Source organism: Mangifera indica, chromosome 6 (assembly GCF_011075055.1).
Source record: "Mangifera indica cultivar Alphonso chromosome 6, CATAS_Mindica_2.1, whole genome shotgun sequence".
NCBI classification, from domain to species: Eukaryota; Viridiplantae; Streptophyta; class Magnoliopsida; order Sapindales; family Anacardiaceae; genus Mangifera; species Mangifera indica.
In genome coordinates this window covers 13,908,382-13,929,160 of record NC_058142.1, presented here as the reverse complement: position 1 = coordinate 13,929,160, position 20,779 = coordinate 13,908,382, and the positions used below count along the sequence as shown (strand labels likewise).

General features: G+C 31.6%; 1 protein-coding gene across 1 annotated transcript; it reads left to right on the top strand.

The window, feature by feature from the left end:
* The first annotated feature begins 15,962 nt into the window (after positions 1 to 15,962).
* LOC123219447 (phospholipase A1-IIgamma-like) lies at positions 15,963 to 17,552 on the top strand. Its single transcript, XM_044641425.1, has 2 exons — positions 15,963 to 16,628; positions 16,775 to 17,552. Exons 1-2 carry the CDS (start codon positions 16,062 to 16,064, stop codon positions 17,393 to 17,395), a joined length of 1,188 nt encoding a protein of 395 aa, XP_044497360.1. The 5' UTR covers positions 15,963 to 16,061; the 3' UTR covers positions 17,396 to 17,552.
* Positions 17,553 to 20,779: the final 3,227 nt, after the last annotated feature.

The following is a 20,779-nucleotide window of genomic DNA, read 5'->3' as shown; positions in this document are numbered from 1 at the left end:
ATGGGTGATTGAAATTTGTTGAATTTAATTGATTTAATGTTTGTGTAGCTTTAAAGTTGAAAGTATTTAATTCAATTCTATAGGTGACTGGAATTTTTTTAATGTTAGTTGATTTGACATTGTATGTAGCTGTAAAACTGAAAGATATTTAAAAACAGCTCTATGTGGGCCTAAAATGTCTAAATGTTATTTGAATTGATGTTTGTGAGCATGTAGAGTTGAAGGTGATTTAAATCTAGTTTATGGATGATTAAAGTTGCTAAATAATTTATTTATTAATAGGTGTATAATGGTAGAGTTGAAGAAACCCTAATTCAGTGATGGATATGGCTATATTGGTGAATGCTACCAAATTGGTATTATAATGGGATGTAGAATGAATATAGTTAATTCAGTATAGGAGGTCATGGTTATCTGATGATGATTAGACTAAGATTTTATTATTGAGTTATTAAATTATGAATACGGTATTAAAAGAATTATATCGTTGCATATCTAGTGATTAGTTGCTCTGCCTGTGTAGTATTTCACGCTAGGTATAACAGATGTTAGTTGGTCTGTTTGTGCAGTGTTTCATGCCAGTTATGACAAATTTTCAATTACTTTGCCTGCGCAACATTTCATATCAGGTATGACAGATGTTAGTTACTTTGCCTACACAGTATTTCATGTCAGGTATGACAAATTTTCAGTTACTCAGCCTATGTAGTATTTTACCCCGAGTATGACAGATTTCAATTGCTCTGCCCAAACAAGATTTAGCATTTTAGATATGATAGTTCTTTCTCGCTTTGCTTATGTTGGGGACACCCACCGAGTATGATAGATTTCTCCTTGAGAATATTAGTAGTGATGTATAGCTTAAGTTATTGTATTGGTGAAAAGTTCAGAAATAAAAAAATAAAATAAAATATGAGTTGTTGATAATCAGATCTTCTTTTTAAAGATGATATTCCTTAAGCATAATTTTATCACTCATGCAATGTGTGTTCCTTTAAATTTATTCAAAATATTGAGTACGCATAGGAACTGTTGGCAACCTCGTTGTCATAAGTGTGTTGCCATATAAAAAAAAAATATTGGATGTGGTCATGAACTTTGTTCAATGGTAAATGCAACTTTTGAAATATTTTGGAAGGTTATGTGTTCATTCAGTAAGAATTTCAATAATTAGTTCAAGTGTGATATTCCTGATTAATCTTAATTATTAGCAATAAATGATTTTATTTTAGTGATGATAGTTCTAATTATTTCTTCAGAATTAAATATCTTTGAATGGGTTAATATATTAGGAACTTTTGCATATTTTTATTGATATGTATGTAGTATTCAAGAATGTTTATAAACTTCCACTCACTGAGTTTTTAGCTCACCTTTATAGAATTTTGCCCTCTAGGACCGTATCGAGCAATAACTTTGCCTAAGGTTGTGCCACGATATAGGATCTTCAGTAAGTGTCCCAGTTTGTATACATATATTTGGATTTTCTTTGAGAAATTTATGAAACGTTGAAGGCCAGAGGCCTAGTTAAACTATTTTCATGATTTTGATTGGAAATCAAGATGTAAAATTATTGTTATGCATACGATAAGGTCGGAGGCCTAATTAAAACTTATTTTATGTTTTGAATTTGAAATCAGGTTGTTATTTTGCTATATAATTATAGTAAGGCTAGAGGTCTAGACATGATGTTAAAAAAAATTAAGTGTTACAGATGTGTGTGTTGCAAAATATTTAAAAAATTTACGGGATGCGTTTAGATCTCCTATGTTTCCATAAGGGTGTTTGGGTGTTATGGGGTTAGAGAGTTGGGATGGTTCCTGTCAAATTGGTATCACAGCCTAGGTTTTAGATTCAATGGGCATTTCATAAAGCATACACATGAGTTTGGTCTAAAGTAAATTTAAGTGCATGTTGTAGACATTAGCATAAGACGACGTGGCTAACCTTGCACGAGGCTTATGGGAGATTTCTTAACTCCCAAGTTGCAAGAGGGGAAATGCCTTTGAGTTGAAGTAATAGGAGTATTTATCTTCATTATTTTTTTTGCAAGAAGTAAATTCTTACCCAAAAAAAAAAAAGAAAATAACTAGACATGTATTCAATGTCTTGTTTAGGATATTGTAGACTTCCCTTTGAAAACCGTCTGACTTATGTCATTACTGCTTCTTCAACTAAGGATTACTCGTGGAAACTGTTTGCATAAATTTTATTACATATAGAGATACTAGGTTTGGAGTTTTTTATATATATATAGTAACTAGTTTGAAATTGATGAAATATCTCTTTTAATTATTCTCACAAAATTCATCCTTCATTTAACTCTTGCTTTTGACATGGATGTTATTAACTAATGCTCAATTGGTGTAGTGTTTTTCTTTACATCAGATTCAACATATAAACCCTTGTTTATATGAAATTGACTCAGAAACACTATTTGATCTAGTAAAGGGTAATTCCTCTTTTGTTTCAAGACCCTTAGCTTTACTAAACCTTCTCAATAAAGGTGATTAATTTCATGTCCTATCTCACTTTGATCAGAAATCAAAAACTTAGGCACCTAAGACTTTTTTATACCAATCTTGCTTGGCCAGACCTTAGGCATATAATACATTTTTCCTTATTGTTCCAATTCAAACAGAACTTATTTATTACCCTTATTCCAATATACATATCGATTAATATATATTTATATATATTTCCTTTGTTTGAGCACTTTGACCTATACAGGTGCAAGCATATTCTCTGGCTTAATATCCTTTTGGTTTTTGTAAAAATTGCAAGAAAGTCACTTAGTTATTTTGGAATCTTGTGGTATTTAAGTTCACTAACTATTATGTATGATAGATATCTTAAAATTTAGCATGTTTGTGTAGATGATTCCTTTTAGTTTAATTGATGTAGATGTCCTGAAGTTTTTGTAGCCAATTTATATTAGAATGACACCTATAATAACTTATTTCTTACAGGGTTATAGATATTGTTACTTTAGCGACTTTTGAGTGATGACAATGCTAATAAAAGGAGTACTGTGCAATGCATTAGAAAGTTGAAGTTGTTATGCATTTGTAAATTATGATAAAAGATTAAACAAGATGCAAGTATGGATCTTGATTAGTAATCATTTATTAATCTAGAACTCTTGATTTTTTGAATTTAGACTTTTATTTTCCTATTGTCTTGTATTCCTGAACTGTTCATCACTAAAATACTATCACACAAGAAGCGTACAGTCTACTTATCATCTATTGATTTAGTGTTCATTAATGGAGGTTGGTTTTCATCTTGAGAAAAGTTTGATGTACTTGTGTTTTCCCACATTTAGTTATTTGTTTTTGTTGCTCGACATCAATTTTAACATTACCAAAGGGAGAAAAAGAGGAATTATATGGACTAAGATATGGAGTTAGTAATTAGAAAATAAATAGATGCCTTATGAATTCTCAATGGCTATTGTGACTTGACCATCTCTCCTTTCTCTCTCTAAGATGATGATCGGTGATGCTTTTGCAATGTTGGCATTACTTAGCACAAAAATATTCTATGTGAAACAAATATAAGCTATGTTTGGAAACATGTTTCAAGAGTGCAGGTGTTTATTGAGATTAATGGAGTTTTCAATTCTTGTAAGTTAGTGATAGAATTTTGGAGGCATGAGCAATATTTGATGGACGAAAGATAAATGACTTAACATAAGTAGCTCATCATTATCCTCAAAAGTTCATATGCATTAAAAAATCAATGTATAGTATAATATATGGTCATATTAAGTATTGGTTTGTGTTATCTGCATGAATAATGGAACTTCAAGAAAGGAAAAAAATTTATAGAGAGAACATAAAAGAAAAAGAAAGGGTCTCTAAATGAAGTAATGGATTGTGAGTTGATTTATAATAAAAGATGATGACGTGCTAATGATGGGAAATGGAATGGTGTACCAGATCATAAGAGAAATTAAAGAGGGAAATTTTATAATAGGTTCATACTTCAGCATATGTCTTGCATATAGGTAGTACTGAGATGTATCATGCCTTGAGGGAACCTTATTAGTGGCAAAGAATGAAAAGAGAGATCAGAGAAATTGTTTTTAGATGTTTAGTACGCCAACGAGTTAAAGCTAAACATCAAAGATTAGTTAGATTCTTGCAACCCTTCCTTATCCCTCGATGGAAATAGGAGCATGTTACCCTGAATTTTCTGTCAAGCCTCCCTTATACTAAGAATGGTCGGGATAACATTTGGGTCATCCTAGATCGTCTAACAAAGTTAGCTAACTTTTTGCTAATCAAAGCCACACATTCACTCAATAAGTTAGAAACTATTTAGGTTTTAGAGGTTGTATGCCTTTATGGTGCTTCAATATCCATAAAGCCAGACAAAGATCTTAGATTTATGTCTCAATTTTGGTTAAGTTCTGGTACGAGTTGAAATTTAGCATGACATCCACTCTCAAATAGATGGGTAGTAAGAAAAAACCACTCAAACATTAAAGGATATGTTAAGGGATGGTGTGATGGAGTTCAGGGGAAGTTTGAATAATTAATTGTGTTTAGCAAAATTTGCCTACAATAATAGTTATCAAGCCAACATTGGAATGTCTCTATACGAAGCCTTGTTTGGTAAGAAGTGTAAAACTCCAATATGTTGGAGTGAAGTAAGCAAGAAGGTATTGTTAGGCCCTAAGATTGTGCAACATAACAATAAGAAGATTAATCTAATCTGAGAAAGACTAAAAGTAGTTAAGATAGATCGGAAAGCTATGTTGATAGGCATGGGAGAGAATTGGAGTTCAAGTAGGTGTTTCTATGAGTTTCACCCTAAATGGGAAACAAGGTAAGTGTTTCACATAAGAGCCATTCCTTGGAATGAGGTATAATGTGAAAAATTAGTTGATGAAGGAAGTGACTTGGGAACACAAAGAAAACATGCGAGCTTAGTATCAAAAATTGTTTTAATTAGGTATAACATTTTGAGGACGAAATTTTTTTAAGGGGGAAAGGTTGAAATACCCAAAAATTTGTTCATGGGGGTAAAAGTTGTATGTTAGGAAGGTCTAGCTCAAAATAGTAATTTGTGAAGACTTATGGGGTTATGTGAAATATTATGTAAGTATAGGGTTTAAAGAGTAAATTTTCCTTTAACTTATTAAATAAAACCATCAGGCTTTCTTCTTCTTCTATAAGGAAAAACAGAAAGCGCAGAGCAGAAAAGAGAAAAGAGAGAAAAGAGAGAAGAAAAGAAAAGGGAAAGAAAAGAGAAAAAAAGAGGGGAAAGAAAAAGAAAGAAGAAGGAGAAGAGGAAATTGATAGGAAAATAGGGATAAGGTATCAAATTTTCATCTAATAAACTCTAGGGTTTGAAATCACTATTCAAATTGGGGATTTCCAAATTTGAACTATGTTGCTTCAAATTGGTGTGAATAGGTGAAAAATAAGAAAGATTCATAAAAAATTCTAGCATCAACTTTGGGTCCGATCAAATTGTGAGTGGGAAACAAACCTTGAACTATATTTTTAAATTATGCAAACTTTTTTTTTTGTTTTCAAACCTTGATAAATGATATTATGGATTTTATTATGCATATTGTTGATTTTGACTGTGGGTAATTGTAGAGTAAAGGTAACTTAAATTCAATGTTATGTATTATTGCAAATTTGAATGTTAAATTAATTGAGGCTATATGTGTGGTTGCGAGCAAAAGTCAATTAAGTTAGAAATGATTCATTGAAATTCTGAATATTTAATTATTGATGTTGAGCAGCTATAAAGGTGACAGACATTTAAATAATTTTATGGGTGATTGAAATTTGTTGAATGTTAATTGATTTAATGTTTGTGTAGCTTTAAAGTTTAAAGTATTTAATTTAGTTCTGCAGGTGACTAGAATTTTTTTAATGTTAATTGATTTGACGTTGTACGTAGTTGTAAAACGGAAAGATATTTAAAAATAGTTCTATAGGGGCCTAAAATGGCTAAATGTTATTTGAATTGATGTTTGTGAGCATGTAGAGTTGAAGGTGATTTAAATCCAGTTTATGGATGACTAAAGTTGCTAAATAATTGATTTATTAATGAGTGTATAATGGTACAGTTGAAGAAACCTTAATTCAGTGATGGATATGACCATATTGTTGAATGCTACAAAATTGGTATTGTAATGGGTTGTAGAATTGAATAAAGTTAATTCGGTATAGCGAGGTTGTGGCTATCTAATGATGATTAGTCTAAGATTTTATTATTAAGTTATTAAATTATGAATATGGTACTAAAAGAATTATGTTGTTGCATATCTGGTGATCAGTTGCTTTACCTGCGCAATATTTCACGTCAGGTATGACAGATTTTCAATTGCTCTACCTGCGCAATATTTTATGTCAGGTATGACAGATGTTAGTTGCTTTTGCCTGTGCAGTATTTCATGTCAGGTAGACAGATTTTCAATTGCTCTGCCTATGTAGTATTTTACCCCAAGTATGACAGATTTTAATTGCTCTGCCCAAGCAAGATTCAGCACTTTAGATATGACAATTCTTTCTCGCTTTGCCTGTGTTGGGACACCCACCTGGTATGACAGATTTATCCTTGAGAATATTAGTAATGATGTACAATTTAAGTTATTATATTGGTGAGAGGTTCATAAATAAATAAATAAAATAAAATATGAGTTGTTAATAATCAAATCTTCCTTTTAAAGATGATATTCCCTAAGCATAATTTTATCACTCATGCAATGTGTGTTCCTTTAAATTTATTCAAAATATTGAGTACGCATAGGAACTATTGGCAACCTCGTTGTCATAAGTATGTTACCTTATAAAGAAAACAATATTCGATGTGGTCGTGAATTTTGTTTAATGGTAAATGCAACTTTTGAAATATTTTGGGAGGTTGTGTGTTCATTCAGTAAGAATTTCAATAATTAGTTCAAGTGTGATATTTCTGATTAATCTTAATTATTAGCAGTAAATAATTTTATTTTAGTAGTGATGGTTCTAATTATTTCTTAGAATTTAAATATGTTCGAATGGGTTAATACATTAGGAACTCTTGCATATCTTTATTGATATATATGTAGTATTCAAGAATGTTTTATAAACTACCACTCATTGAGCTTTTAGCTTACCTTTACAGAATTTTACCTTCTAGGACATCTCTAAGACCATATCAAGCAATGATTTTGCCCAAGGTTGTGCCACGATATAGCATCTTCAATAGGTGTCCCAATTTGCATACATATATTTGGATTTTCTTTGAGAAACTTATGAAACGTTGAAGGTCAAAGGCCTAGTTAAACTATTTTCATGATTTTGAATGGAAATTAAGATGTAAAATTATTGTTATGCATACGATAGGGCTAGAGGCCTAATTAAAACTTATTTTATGTTTTGAATTTAAAATCAGGTTGTTATTTTGCTGTATAATTATGGTAAGGCTAGAGGCCTAGACATGATATTAAAAAAAATTAAGTGTTATAGATATGTGTGTTGCAGAATATTTAAAAATTTTACGGGATGTATCTCGATCTCCTAAGTTCCCATAAGAGTGTTTAGGTGTTATGGGGTTAGGGAATTGGGATGGTTCCTGTCACTAATAATTTAATTTCATTAAGTTGATATGTAAACAAACTATTAGAAATTCAAGTTTTTATAGAATTTAATTAGTAGACAAAATAAAATAAAATACATATGAAATATTTTTATTAGAAAGTAGAAAAGTTCAAGGATAATATAAATCTTATAAATAAAATCAAGAAAATAATATATATATTTTATTTATTTTACATATTAATATGTTAATATAATGGAGCAAAGAGTATACAATGTAAAATAAGGAATTTTGTATCCTCTAACAGTAAAATTGAATTGTAATTCTAAAAAAAATACTTTAATTCTCGAATCATAAGTCATATTCATACACAAATATTTAAATATTGAGACTTACCATTCAACACTTCTAGCAATACTGTTTTACTACATTAAATTGTTATTCAGCAATGTTTTTTTTTTTTCCTCTTAAGGTAGTAATGATAATCTCTCTTATTTTTCTTTTTAGTTTTCTTGGTAGGTTGAATGAAAATTCAAAAAGCTTTAAAATGTTATCATAGTTAATCTCCAATTAATGAGAAATATTGGTGAGTTAATTCCTTATTCTTATCCCTAATTTATTTAAAACTTGCCAAATTCAAATTCACCTTGCCCTTATTAAAATTTATGTCCTAACACATCCCTTATCCCAATATAAAATTTATCCTATTTAAATAATAATAATAATAATAGTGCAGGGCATACAATTTCTCCTCCTAAAATAATTTTATCCCCAAAATTAATGAATACCTTAAAGAGTTAGGGATACTTCTCCCTTATTTTTGCCTTTCTTTCCCACGTGATCTCTCCTAACGAGTGATTTCTCCAACACATTTTTACAAATGGGATAACTCTAGTTCGTAGAAATTGCCCCTTTCTATCAATGATTTCCATTGTTTGTTCTTTATATAACAAATCTTCTGATATTTGGATCAATTGGTAGTCTAGTACATGGGAAGGATTAGGTAAATATTTCCTTAACACTGAAATATCAAACACATTATGAAGCCTTGAGAGACATTCTGACAAGGCCACATGATATGCAACTGTACCAACTTTTTCTAAATTCTTAAATGGTGCTATAAACTTAGGGCTTGGTTTCCCATTCTTTCCAAATCGAAAAACTCCTTTCCAAGGTGGTACGTTTGGAAAAACAAAATCCCCAACTTCAAACTCCAATTCTCGCCTATGATGACCAACATAATTCTTTTGTCTACTGTGAATTGTGTGAAGCCTTTCTCTAATTAACTTAATTTTATCAAATGTAATTTGAAAAAGTTCTTGTCCAAACAACTTTCTTTCTCCAACTTATCCCAAAAAATAGGTGATCTATACTTACATTCATACAAAGCTTTATAAGGAGTCATCACAATAATAGAATGAAAGTTGTCACTTGAAGCAAATTCTATCAATGGTAAATGGTCTTCCCAATAACCAACCAAGTCTAACATACAAGCTCTTAACATATCCTTAAGGGTTTCGATGGTCCTGTTTGATTGACCATTAGTTTAAGGATGGAAGCGGTAATAAAACTAAGTTTTGTTCTAAGGTTTATTCTAAGCTTCTGATGAAAACTTACCCAAATTTTAAAGGAGAACTATGCATCTTCATTGAACACAATAGACTGAGGAATTCCGTGTAATCTCATAATCTCTCAAATAAACAAGTTAACAAATTGGAACATATTATAAGTAGTTTTCACTACTAAGAAATGTGCTAATTTGGTCAAATGGTTAACCACCACCCGTACAAAATCATATCCCTTTTTTGAATGAGGTAAACCACCCATGAAATCCATTGAAATATGGCTCCATTTCCATTTGGAATAGGTAATGGCTATATAAATCCTCTAGGTCTTTGATGTTCAATCTTCCCTTATTTACACATCAAACATTTAGAGATATATTCAACAATATCATTCTTCATTTTCTCCACCAAAAGTTATTTGTCAAATCATGATACATTTTAATACTCCTTGGATGAATGTTATAAGCAAACTCATGAGCTTTGCTTAAAATTTCTTTTCTCAAATTATTATATTTAGGCACACATATTCATTTTCCAAACCTCAAAATGTCATCATCAGACAATCTAAATTCTAATTTGTTACCCTTCTTTACTTCTTTAGAAATCTCTAATAATAACAGACTTCCTTTTGAGCCACATTAATCTTCTCAATTAACGTCAGTTGAACCTTTATAATTGCTAGTAAATGTAAAACTTTCATCCAAGGTTACCTTTGTCTTTTGGTTGTATTTATGATTAATTATGTTTAATTATTAGTGTGTATGAATTTGGAGTGCACGATCAAATAGGAATGCCACATGCCCATGTATGTGTTGGCAAAGGTAAAATAGTCCTTTTCCATTTCATGTTTGATAATTGGTAAAATATGGATTACATGCATGCTTATGTATAAGTAGGTACATGCCCATGCATGATGGCCATACATGGTTAATGTGTTTGAATTTTAAATAAAGAGCAATTTCATGATGATTTCGAAAATTGTCATTAATAGGTAACAACATACACATTTTATGAAAATAGTACATACCCATTTATCATTTTTTCAATTAAAAAATAAAAGGATCTCAAACACGTTTGGCTAAGGTTGATCGTAATTCTCACAAATAATGCTCAGAGAGTTAAAAGGGATTTGAAGCCTTGGACACAAGAGAAAGTATTTGGAGATTTATCTAACCCAGATAAAAACAAGTATTTTGTTGGAAGGAAGGTAAGTAGGCAAACCTTATACCCAAGGTTGTCAAATTTTATGTTTAATCTAGATTGATTGATTATGTGATGATGGATTTATTTTGTAGGTACGTTATTGGATTGAAAAGATAAACTCAATGATTAATTGAAATTACTTGATGTAAGCTTATATGAATCATGTGTATGATTGTGTTCACGTATGGTTTTATGAATGAAATATTTGTGAGTGTTATTTGAGATCTATAATGGTTGTAAAGCATTTCAACAATAGCAGGTAACAGATTCAGTAGATGTGATCAACATATTATACATTTTAAAGAAAGGCAATTATGTTGAAGATTATAAGTAAAACAAACAAGCATATTACTTTGTGATTTGGATGTATTGAGTTACTTTTTTGATGTATACAATGGTAAAGTTGTGAGATTAGTATTGGTATATGGATTGATTTTGAGGCTATTCATGATGTCAAATGGACTAGAAAACACATAAAACATAATTCAATAATATATATTTGTGTGTTTTTAAGGAAAATTCTACCCATGTTAGGGTGAAGCTAGAGAAGTGTAAAATCAAAAATGGACACACGCCTGTATGGTATGGGACACATAATTGAACATAATAATCTGAATCAAAGCATTGCCAAACTATCTATAAAAAGGAAAAAAGGCCAATACTTGCCCTTCAACAGTTGTTTCATCTTTACGTGTTTGAAAAAACTTTCGATGATCCACTCTCCTTAATGCTTCTCTAGTCACATTAAAATCTCCTTTTTTCTTACTATTTGGCTGCAAAAATTAAATTTGAAAACCAAACATCATTTTGCTAACTTAATCAAGTCTTCCGCCTTTCTTTATTTTCCAATCAAACGTATTTTGCTAACCAAACATGATGGATGGTAATGCATCTTTTATGCACAAACATTCTTGTCATCATTTAACTTAAAACTTGTCCCAATGCTATTAGGAAACGTATCTTATCAAATTTTCAAATTCAATGAATGGATGAATGTGCATGCATTCCTATATGCTTGAGTGTTTATCATTTCCATGCACTTAATGTGAAATGACTGTTTTACCATCCATGAGAGACAAATGGGCATCCATCCTTGTGATGAACAACTGTTCGCTCACTAAAACAACTTACACTTTATCAAGTCACATAATTCAAAAGAAAAGACTAAAATAACCTTGTATGTATCTGTGGATATTACATAGTCACTTTTTACTTCAAATTGATTATGTAAAACCCTCTTTAGAAGTGTTGTCTTCTAGAGAAAGATGTCACTAACTTTGACAAAATAAGCATGAACAACTTAAAAGCATAAACTATATATGAAATACAACCATTCTAATTTACAAAAAATACCATTATATCATAACTTTGTGAAAACATAAAAAAGATTTCATATAAAATTAAATTCATTATCCAAATGTATAGAATGTTTGTAAGCTCGTTGAACACTGCTCATCTTATAACCATCAAGATCACTTATACCTACACATATAAAAAAGTATAAGAGTGAATTCAAAGTTACTCAGTAAGTAGAAAACTAAACTAATATTTTTTTCATAATTATAAAAATTCCCTCAGATCAATTTATCATAATTTCGTTATATAGAGTCTATCCTTAAACTTCTATTAGGATGGTAAAGGATCTTATATCTCACAAGAGTAACTCATTTTTGTACTTGAGAACCTTTAAGCTACATAACATATCTCTCGAGGTTACCTATATCCCACTAGGTCATTAAGGAATCATTATAGATCCCAAATTGACATGACCATATCATTCCTCAATGCAAGTATTATCATAGCAATAAACTATAGTTATATACTTAGTTGATCAAACTGGGCCAATATGGGGATTTGACATCTTGGCTATGTAAGCATTTGTTATGTAGTCCACTCATTTATACCATTATTGGATTGTCATATTGTAATTATAATTATGTTCCATTACGAGCAAGTACCTTACTACGAGTACAGTATCCTACTAAGTGCAGTGTAAGGAGTATATATTTATGGTGCCCCCTCCTAATAATCCTATGATATGTTTAGCATGTAGACATCTAGAGCATTAGATCACCTTGATATCATCTTAGTTTTCACTCTATACATAACTTGTGACCTACAATTATCTCATCTCTTTGGCACATTAGGTATTACTATACACACGAAACATTTATATTATCTCTCAAGACGATCTAATAAACATTTAGTCTAGTTCAACTTTCTTTACTTTGCTCTTATAAATAGGCATCCCTCATCAAGATACATGAGTGTTCATATTCTTACATACTAGACATAATTATCCCTTCAATGGCGTGCCTTTCTATCACTATAGGGACAAGCATGCTACTTTCAGAAGGTGAGACATCTCTTTTTTTTTATAACATGAACAACTATCTAACTTCATCAACTTTCATGGTACCCTTCTTTAAACATGAATAGGAGTTCTTTTATCGAAAGGATGGGCATGTATCCTGAACCAGACTTAATTTTTTTCAATACTCATCTCTATTTCAACCTAGTCATTTCTTAAGGCATTTCTATTATTTCACCTCACATAAGATAGTTCTCAAAACATGAATTAGGAGACTTCATGCCCTAGTTGACCAATCATCAATAAACGACATCTAATAATTGTTAGATTGTTATAAAAACTCAACTTAAAAACTGGGTCATGCATGAACGGATGTGTGTCCCATAACACATGACCTATAATATATATGTTTCACCACAATGGTCATCGTAATCATTACATAAAACCAGTAGGGGAAGACTCATCAATCAATCACTAACATACTCTATATAAAATTGAAAAGATCCTGCAAACCTAACTTTCCAAACTTGACGATTTGGAGATGATCAGAGACCTTCCTTTTCTTTTTCCTTGCTACTAATAACATCACTAGAGCCTTTGAAACAATCATCCTTGAACTTTCCCTTTTTCTGGATATTACACATGTTTGAAGAGGAACAAAAAAATTCTAAAACATCACTAATGACCTTCATTTAAATTGCTCATGCTTAACGCCATGAACAAGCGTGCATGCCTTGCACACACAGCTATTCATCATTTAAAATATTTTGATGTGGCACTTATCTTCAACTAATGTTGCCAGAGATGTATAAACATTCGTATCCCATGCACAATCGTGCTTCATTTTAATTTCATAATACTAAACTTATTTCTTCTTATCTTAGTCGTAAACATGCTTAAACAAAAAAATACATGAGAAATGACTATATTACCCTTGAGATGTACTCGTGGTTGTCACATAATATTAAATTGTGTCTTCCTACATTATACCATATTCACTACTTTCTTGACTAAAGTGAAATTGATCATTCCCTAAAAAAGTAAATCAAATCTATAGCAACACTTCAATACAATATGACCACTCTTTTCCACACAAACAAACCACTTTTATGTTCCATAAAAGACCTGTTTTTTCCTTTAGACAGATAACCATCATTGTTATAACCTCTAAGCTGTGATTATTGTCTATACCTAGAATCAGTCTTTATTGGACTACTGTTATCAACAAAAGCTCTCATATAACACATCACACTGCTAGACATAATTTGTTTTATCTCACTACCTTTAGTTCCTCTAGTAAAATTTGCTAGTCGCCATTTTACATCAAAGACATACCTTGAACCTCAAGTTAGCCTATGTTCAAACTTTTACAACAGATTTTTAGTTTCTATCAAATTAATCTTTTCTGTTTCATAATCAAGTCTTATCATAAGATCATACTCAACTCCTAGCCCATCTATGATAAAACTGTTAACTCCTCCTCAATAATTAATTGGCCACTCACAGTTATGCTTTCATAAATCTTTAAATGGGTAATTCTCATTCTAGATTCAGAGATAAAAGGACTCTTAAGAGAACTCCATATCTTATTAGTAGTGACACATTTAGACAAATTAGTGAGCATATTCAAAAATCGAAGCTAAAAGCTATGACATTAATACTCTATCATGTTTCTTCCAAGCTAAATACTACATACTTTGTCTTTTAATCATCTTGAAACAACTCTTGTCCTTAACATACATGGATGTTGAAGGACAAATTAGTAACTCGATTAAATGATCTTCAAGATCAAAAGTTCCTACCCCATCTTATTCAGACTCTGTGCTCCCTAATATTGATAGTTGTCTTTTGTTAACTTCAAATTTAGCACAAATATCACCATCCCTGAAACACCTTTGATCTATGCCACTAAAGATGTACCAACACTTTCAATATAGTCATTTCTCTTTGGTGTACTCATACCATATTGTGTTGCCAACGAATCCATCATCTTGGCACAACTAAATGATGTCACTAGTGGCTTAACTGATGTCATCAATGACATAAACCAACGAGTTGATAAATCTACCTTAATAAGGACTTTGATTCCCTCTTGATTATTAATTGTGACAGTGTCACAAACCCCTCACATGGCTACCTTGTGTCTCCACCAACAGAGACATGAACAAGGTGTGCTCAAGCTAAGCACCCAGAACTCTTTTTTGATGTACAAATGGCAACTGATATAACAAACTTACTGTTTTTTGACGAAACACGAACATACAGTGTGCAACTCCTCACTCATCTCATGAAGTGCCAACCCCCGAACATAACTCACATCCCAAAATCATAAGCAGCAATATACAAGTCATAACTTAAATCATGATAATGTGTAGGTCATGACTCACATTAACATAGTGTCAACATATGATGAGTAACCATTAACTCATGCCATGAAAACATAGAATCTCAACGTGCATCATATATCAGACATACTATTTACGCTATTTTGACATCAAAACCAAGGACCCCAATCCCCTCTCATCTGCTGCTGTTACAAAAATACAAACTTCTCACATTGCTACCCTTCATTCCCCTCGACATAAGTCAAAAGTTGTTTAATGGAAGGAAGATCGCCTAGGTTTTGGTAAAAGATTAAAGTCATTCTTGGGCAGCAAAGCTTAGAAGAGTACATTTTTTTTGTTTTTTGGTTTCTACAAAAGAAAATTCGGCCAAAAACCAAGTCGACTATATTGAATATTCCACACAATGGCATTTTTATGGCTGCATATTTCCAAATTTGAATTTCTCAATTGCAAAACAAACAGTATTATGGAAAAGTATTGACGTTCTTCTCCGAAGCCGAGTTGCTTACAACTACAAGTCAATGCCAGTGAGTTATAAGCCGAGTTGCTTACAACTACAGGTCAATGCCAATGAGTGATAAGCCGAGTTGCTTACAACTACAAGTCAATGACAATGAGTGATCTAAAGAAACAAATGACTTGGACTTCTTCCAAAATAAACTTAAAAGGAAAACATACGGAAGAAATAAAACAAACGACTAATCAGACGTTTAATGTAAAATTCATTCGGTTTCATTTTATTCGTGGAAAAGTCTTTAATTACTGCTTCCCCATGTCTGGTATCCTGGGAGAATGAATCTCCGTGTGCATGAGTCAACAGCAGCGCCAAATTTGATTATTTTGGCACGAAAATTCTTTGAAAGAGAGATTTTTATAGCGATTTCCTAGGTAATTTATCCCCCGCCATTTGTTTGAATGTGTCAATGATCAATATACTCTTTGTCAACTAACTGAAGTCTATAAATATCGTCCGGCTTTTCTTTGAAAGAACACATTACTCCATCTGCTTTCTCTTTGAAAGAGTACGAACATTACTACATTCTTAATTGATTTTTCAGATTCCAAGTCGCAAAACAAAAGCAAGAGTATTTGATGGGTGACATAACAAAGAATTGGAAACAACTAAGCGGTGAGAATGACTGGGAAGGTCTATTGGATCCTCTTCACATCAATCTCCGTCAATATATAATTCACTATGGCGAGAGGGTTCAAGCTGTTTACGACTCCTTCAATCACGACAAGTCATCTCCATTGTATGGATTTCCTCTATACGCACCCAAAGATCTCTTCTCCAACGTTGGCCTAGAGAAAGGAAATCCTTTTAAGTATACCATCACCAACTATCTCTACGCAATGACAGATATCGATTCCAGTATTGATTGGATTGTAAAGGACCAATCTTCGTGGATCGGTTACATTGCTGTGGCCACAGATGAAGGAAAGGCTGCTTTAGGAAGGAGAGATATTCTCATTTCCTGGAGAGGAACTCTTTTGAGTGGCGAATGGTTGAAGGATGTCAATTGGCCTCTAACTTCAGCTTCAAACTTATTTGGGGACACTCCTCACAATCCTCACCCTCATGTGCACCAGGGATTTCATTCGCTCTACACATCGTCAAACCCAAAATCACAGTACAGCAAATTCAGTGCTAGAGATCAGGTATCCATAAATGCTGAGATCATGAGAGAATTCTAATCTTAATATTAAGCATTTACTTAATAGTTTTAATTTGGGGTAATATGTGGTCATCTTGCTTTTCAAGTCACTAATGAATACTTTTTTTAAACTAATTACTACTCATACAGGTACTGCGTGCAGTGAGGAAATTGGTAGATAAATACAAAGACGAGGAAATTAGTATAACAATAACAGGTCATAGCTTGGGTTCGGCACTTGCGACATTGAATGCAGTAGACATAGTTTCGGGAGGATATAATAAGCCCACGGGAGCGGATAAAGCATGCATGGTCACAGCTTTTGTGTTTGCAAGCCCCAAGGTGGGAGACAAAGGCTTCAAGACTGCATTCAACAAATTCAGCAATCTTCATCTCTTGCACATTAGAAACATCGGTGACATAGTTCCTAAATTGCCTTTTATTTTCTACTTTAAAGTGGGAAAGCAGCTAAAATTTGACACTACTAAGTCGACGTACGTAAAAGCCGATAATGCTGAGGAAATAGGTGCTTTGCATAATTTAGAGAATTATCTGCATGGAATTGCAGGGACGATGTCAGAAGGGAGTGGTAAATTTGAACTGATTGTTAAACGTGATATTGCACTCGTGAACAAAGGAGCAGATCTTTTGAAGAGTGAATTTGGTGTACCACCTGAATGGTGGGATCCTATGATGAACAAAAGAATGGTTCAACAGAATGATGGCTCCTGGAAGTTGGAGTATTATGTTCCAGAGTGTCCTAGTGGCTAATATTCTTGGGAATAAAATGTAATGTTGCAGGACTCAGCTTGGGGGTGCTAATAAAAGCTTTGTTACCTAGTTTTTTGCTATTTAATAATTCATTTATTGGTTTGTAGCTCGGTGTAACTATAATCAATAAAATGCCTTGCTCTTTTTCCAGTGTTTATTTGATGTCATATTTATAGAAGAAAAGTTCGATATTAGTTTTAATGACATTAAATGGATTTGATTCATGGGCTGCCCAAACAAAGATCAGCTGTAACATTAATTCATAGTAAACTCCCTTAAGTCAATTATTAGTATATTAATCTTCTTCTTTTTTTTTTTTTTTCTCTTGTTGTTGAAAGTTGTCCGTGAGGGCCAAGACGTGAAGAGTGATTGTGAGTTATGTTAGGTAATGAAGGATAAACAATATATGAATATGTCAAGCTTTGCTAGAGTGTTAAACACTCAAAAATTATTGTCCAAATAATCAATTTCTTTCCAAAGACACAATTACTTATTGCTTTGAAACCCTATTTCTGGTGTATTATAGTTTACAAACATATAATGACACAAGTTAATGAAGCTATAATGTATTAGCCTGAAAATTTTTCATATAATTTCTATTAGGTTTAGGTTTACTCATAATAGATTGATTCGATCCGATTACATAAACTATTATAGACAATTAGAGGAGTAATTGAAGAGATAGTTAGATATATATAAAATATCCTAAAACTGTCACAGTTAATATGCTACGTAAATCTTTCTCTTCTCCAAAAAGAACATAAAAAATTTGTTCTCCCAAATACGCAAAATTTGATAGAGAATGCAGACATATAGAGGCAACAATGACATGAGACCTCCTGAAATTTGGAGATAAATTGGACATTGTAACTAAATATATGATGCATGTTGGTTTTGTATACACTTTATGGGTACAGTTATCACGTAAATAAATCAAGGGCCAATTTATCGATTTATTGATTCATTACATGCTGAAATTAATCACAAAATGAAATAAAAATAATCAAAAGTAAAAACGGTAATGGGGAAATAGTGTTCTTACATCCATGAGACCAACTCCAACCAATTTTAATTAACTAAACTTGTCAAATGTCAAATACAAGGAATTTGATCAAATGACACAACTAACCAGCTTACCCTGATAAACTTATAACTAATAAAGTATACACATATCTGAAATAGATACAAGTACCCACCCATGTTTTTAAGCTTTCCACTTAGGGTGCATTTGATTTGGGTAATTTTGTATTACCAATAATAAATATTACCAAAAGATAGATTATTTAAAAGATTATTAGGTATAAATTATTACTATATTTGATAAAAATTTGTTTGGATAGAAATAATAACATATTACTGAGTTATCATTTTAATTAAATGATCTTGGTATAATTATTTTAAAATATTATTTATATTACTTGTTATATTAATTAAAAATGAAGATATTTTTATTTTAAAAAATTAATAAGTAAGAATACAATTGTAGTAAAAAGATTCATAAACAATTTAAATAACATTATAAATAAAAGATACATTATCGACTAAACACCAAATTACCACCTTATTTTTTAAAAGTTGGATTGAATTAGTATCACAAAAAAATAGAAAATTTATACATAAATGTCCAACAAAAATAGCTCTTTTGCTATTAGATTTTGATACAATTATCATACAATCCATACTAGATTTCATATGGATTTTCTTCTTATTGTTGCACACAATTTGATTTTAAGTTTTATTAGAACTAACAAAAATATTGTATATGATGCCTAAATAATCTACAACAAGAAACCTCTCATCTTCTTCTTCTTCCTCCATGATTCATCTTGCTAGTAAAGTCGAATTGATGAACTAGTTGAAGAGAGGTGAGCAAAGACTTACAAAGCTTTACAACAATGGAGCATTCTTGAGAAACTTAAATATTGAAATGATTTTCTCAAGAATCTAGACCGAATGGATTGTGAGTCAATGGGTCACCCAATCCTAAGTCAATGGTCAGCACAATGACAGAGCAACAGTCGATCGAGTCAACCAACAGGTTGTTTGAACCAAAATCTAGGTCAACCTAAACCACTCTTGGCACCGTGCATGTAAGCATGAGCATTTTCCATCTGGCATGTGGAGGCAAGTTGTTAGCGTGTTCTTAACATTGAGTTTGCATTGGGCATTGCTGATATTGATATAGCATTACAAGTTGATGAACCTCCAAGACTTATTGATAAGAGTTCACCAGTTGAGAAAGAGTATTATGGAAAATGGAAAAGACCTAACACACCCAACATTATTACTATGAAAAGGATCATTGTTGAGTATCTTTTAGGTAGCCTATCAAAGTTCACAAATGCTAGAGAGCCTTTTGATATCATTAGATAGAAATATCAAGTTTGCAATCATGCTAAAGCTTCTTACTTGATGAATGAGCAGTTAAGATGATAGTTTTAAAGGGGTTAAGGAATTTATTTTGAAAATTGTGGGGATATAACCAAAGCTAAAAAATCATAATGCTCCCCTTAATGGCAATTATATTGTCTATTATGCCCTCATTTCTTTTCCTATATAGTTCATTCAGATTAAAATGGTTTATAATCCTGTAAGAGAGAATTAGACTGTTAACGACTTGATTACTAGATGTGTGAATGAAAAGGAGAAACTAAAATTAGAAAAGTAGAAAACTATAATTATGGTTGGTTCATATAAGAATCAATCTAAAAGGAAATGGCATAGTAAGAAATTCAAGTTTCATGGTCTAAAGAATACAAGTATTTCTAAAAGAAGGGATTCATATCATTCTTAGATGAAAGTAAGAATGAAGGATAAATGTCTTTTCTACAAGAAGAAAGGTCATATGAAGATAGATTATAAGAAGTTGAAGACTTGGTTGGAAAATAGGAAGAAAGGATAAGGTAATGTCCTAGCCTATGTGTGTTTTGAATCTAATATTATTGATGTGTCTAAAGATAGTTAGTGGATTGATAGTGATGCTACTATTCATGTGACTATTTTTTACAAGGTCTAATTAGCTGATGTAGATCAGTTGATAGGGTGGCCAAACTTAAAGTGGGAAATGATGTTGATATTGAAGTAATTTATTTTAGCACTACCAAATTATTATTAGAGACTAGTTTTGAATTTTGTTTAAAAAACTATTTTTATATACCCTTTTTTAGGAGGAATTTATTTTCTGTTTAATTGTTGGACAAATCTGGTTATAAACTTATATTTGGAAATGGAAAGGTTAATTTATGGTTAAATTCACAGTCTATTGGTAGTAGTTTTCTTTCTAATAATCTATATAGACTTTGTTTCTCTCGCAATAATGTTCATTATTCTTTCAATGCTAAAAATGTTGGCATTAAAAGGTCTTTGATTAGAAAGAAGTCATCC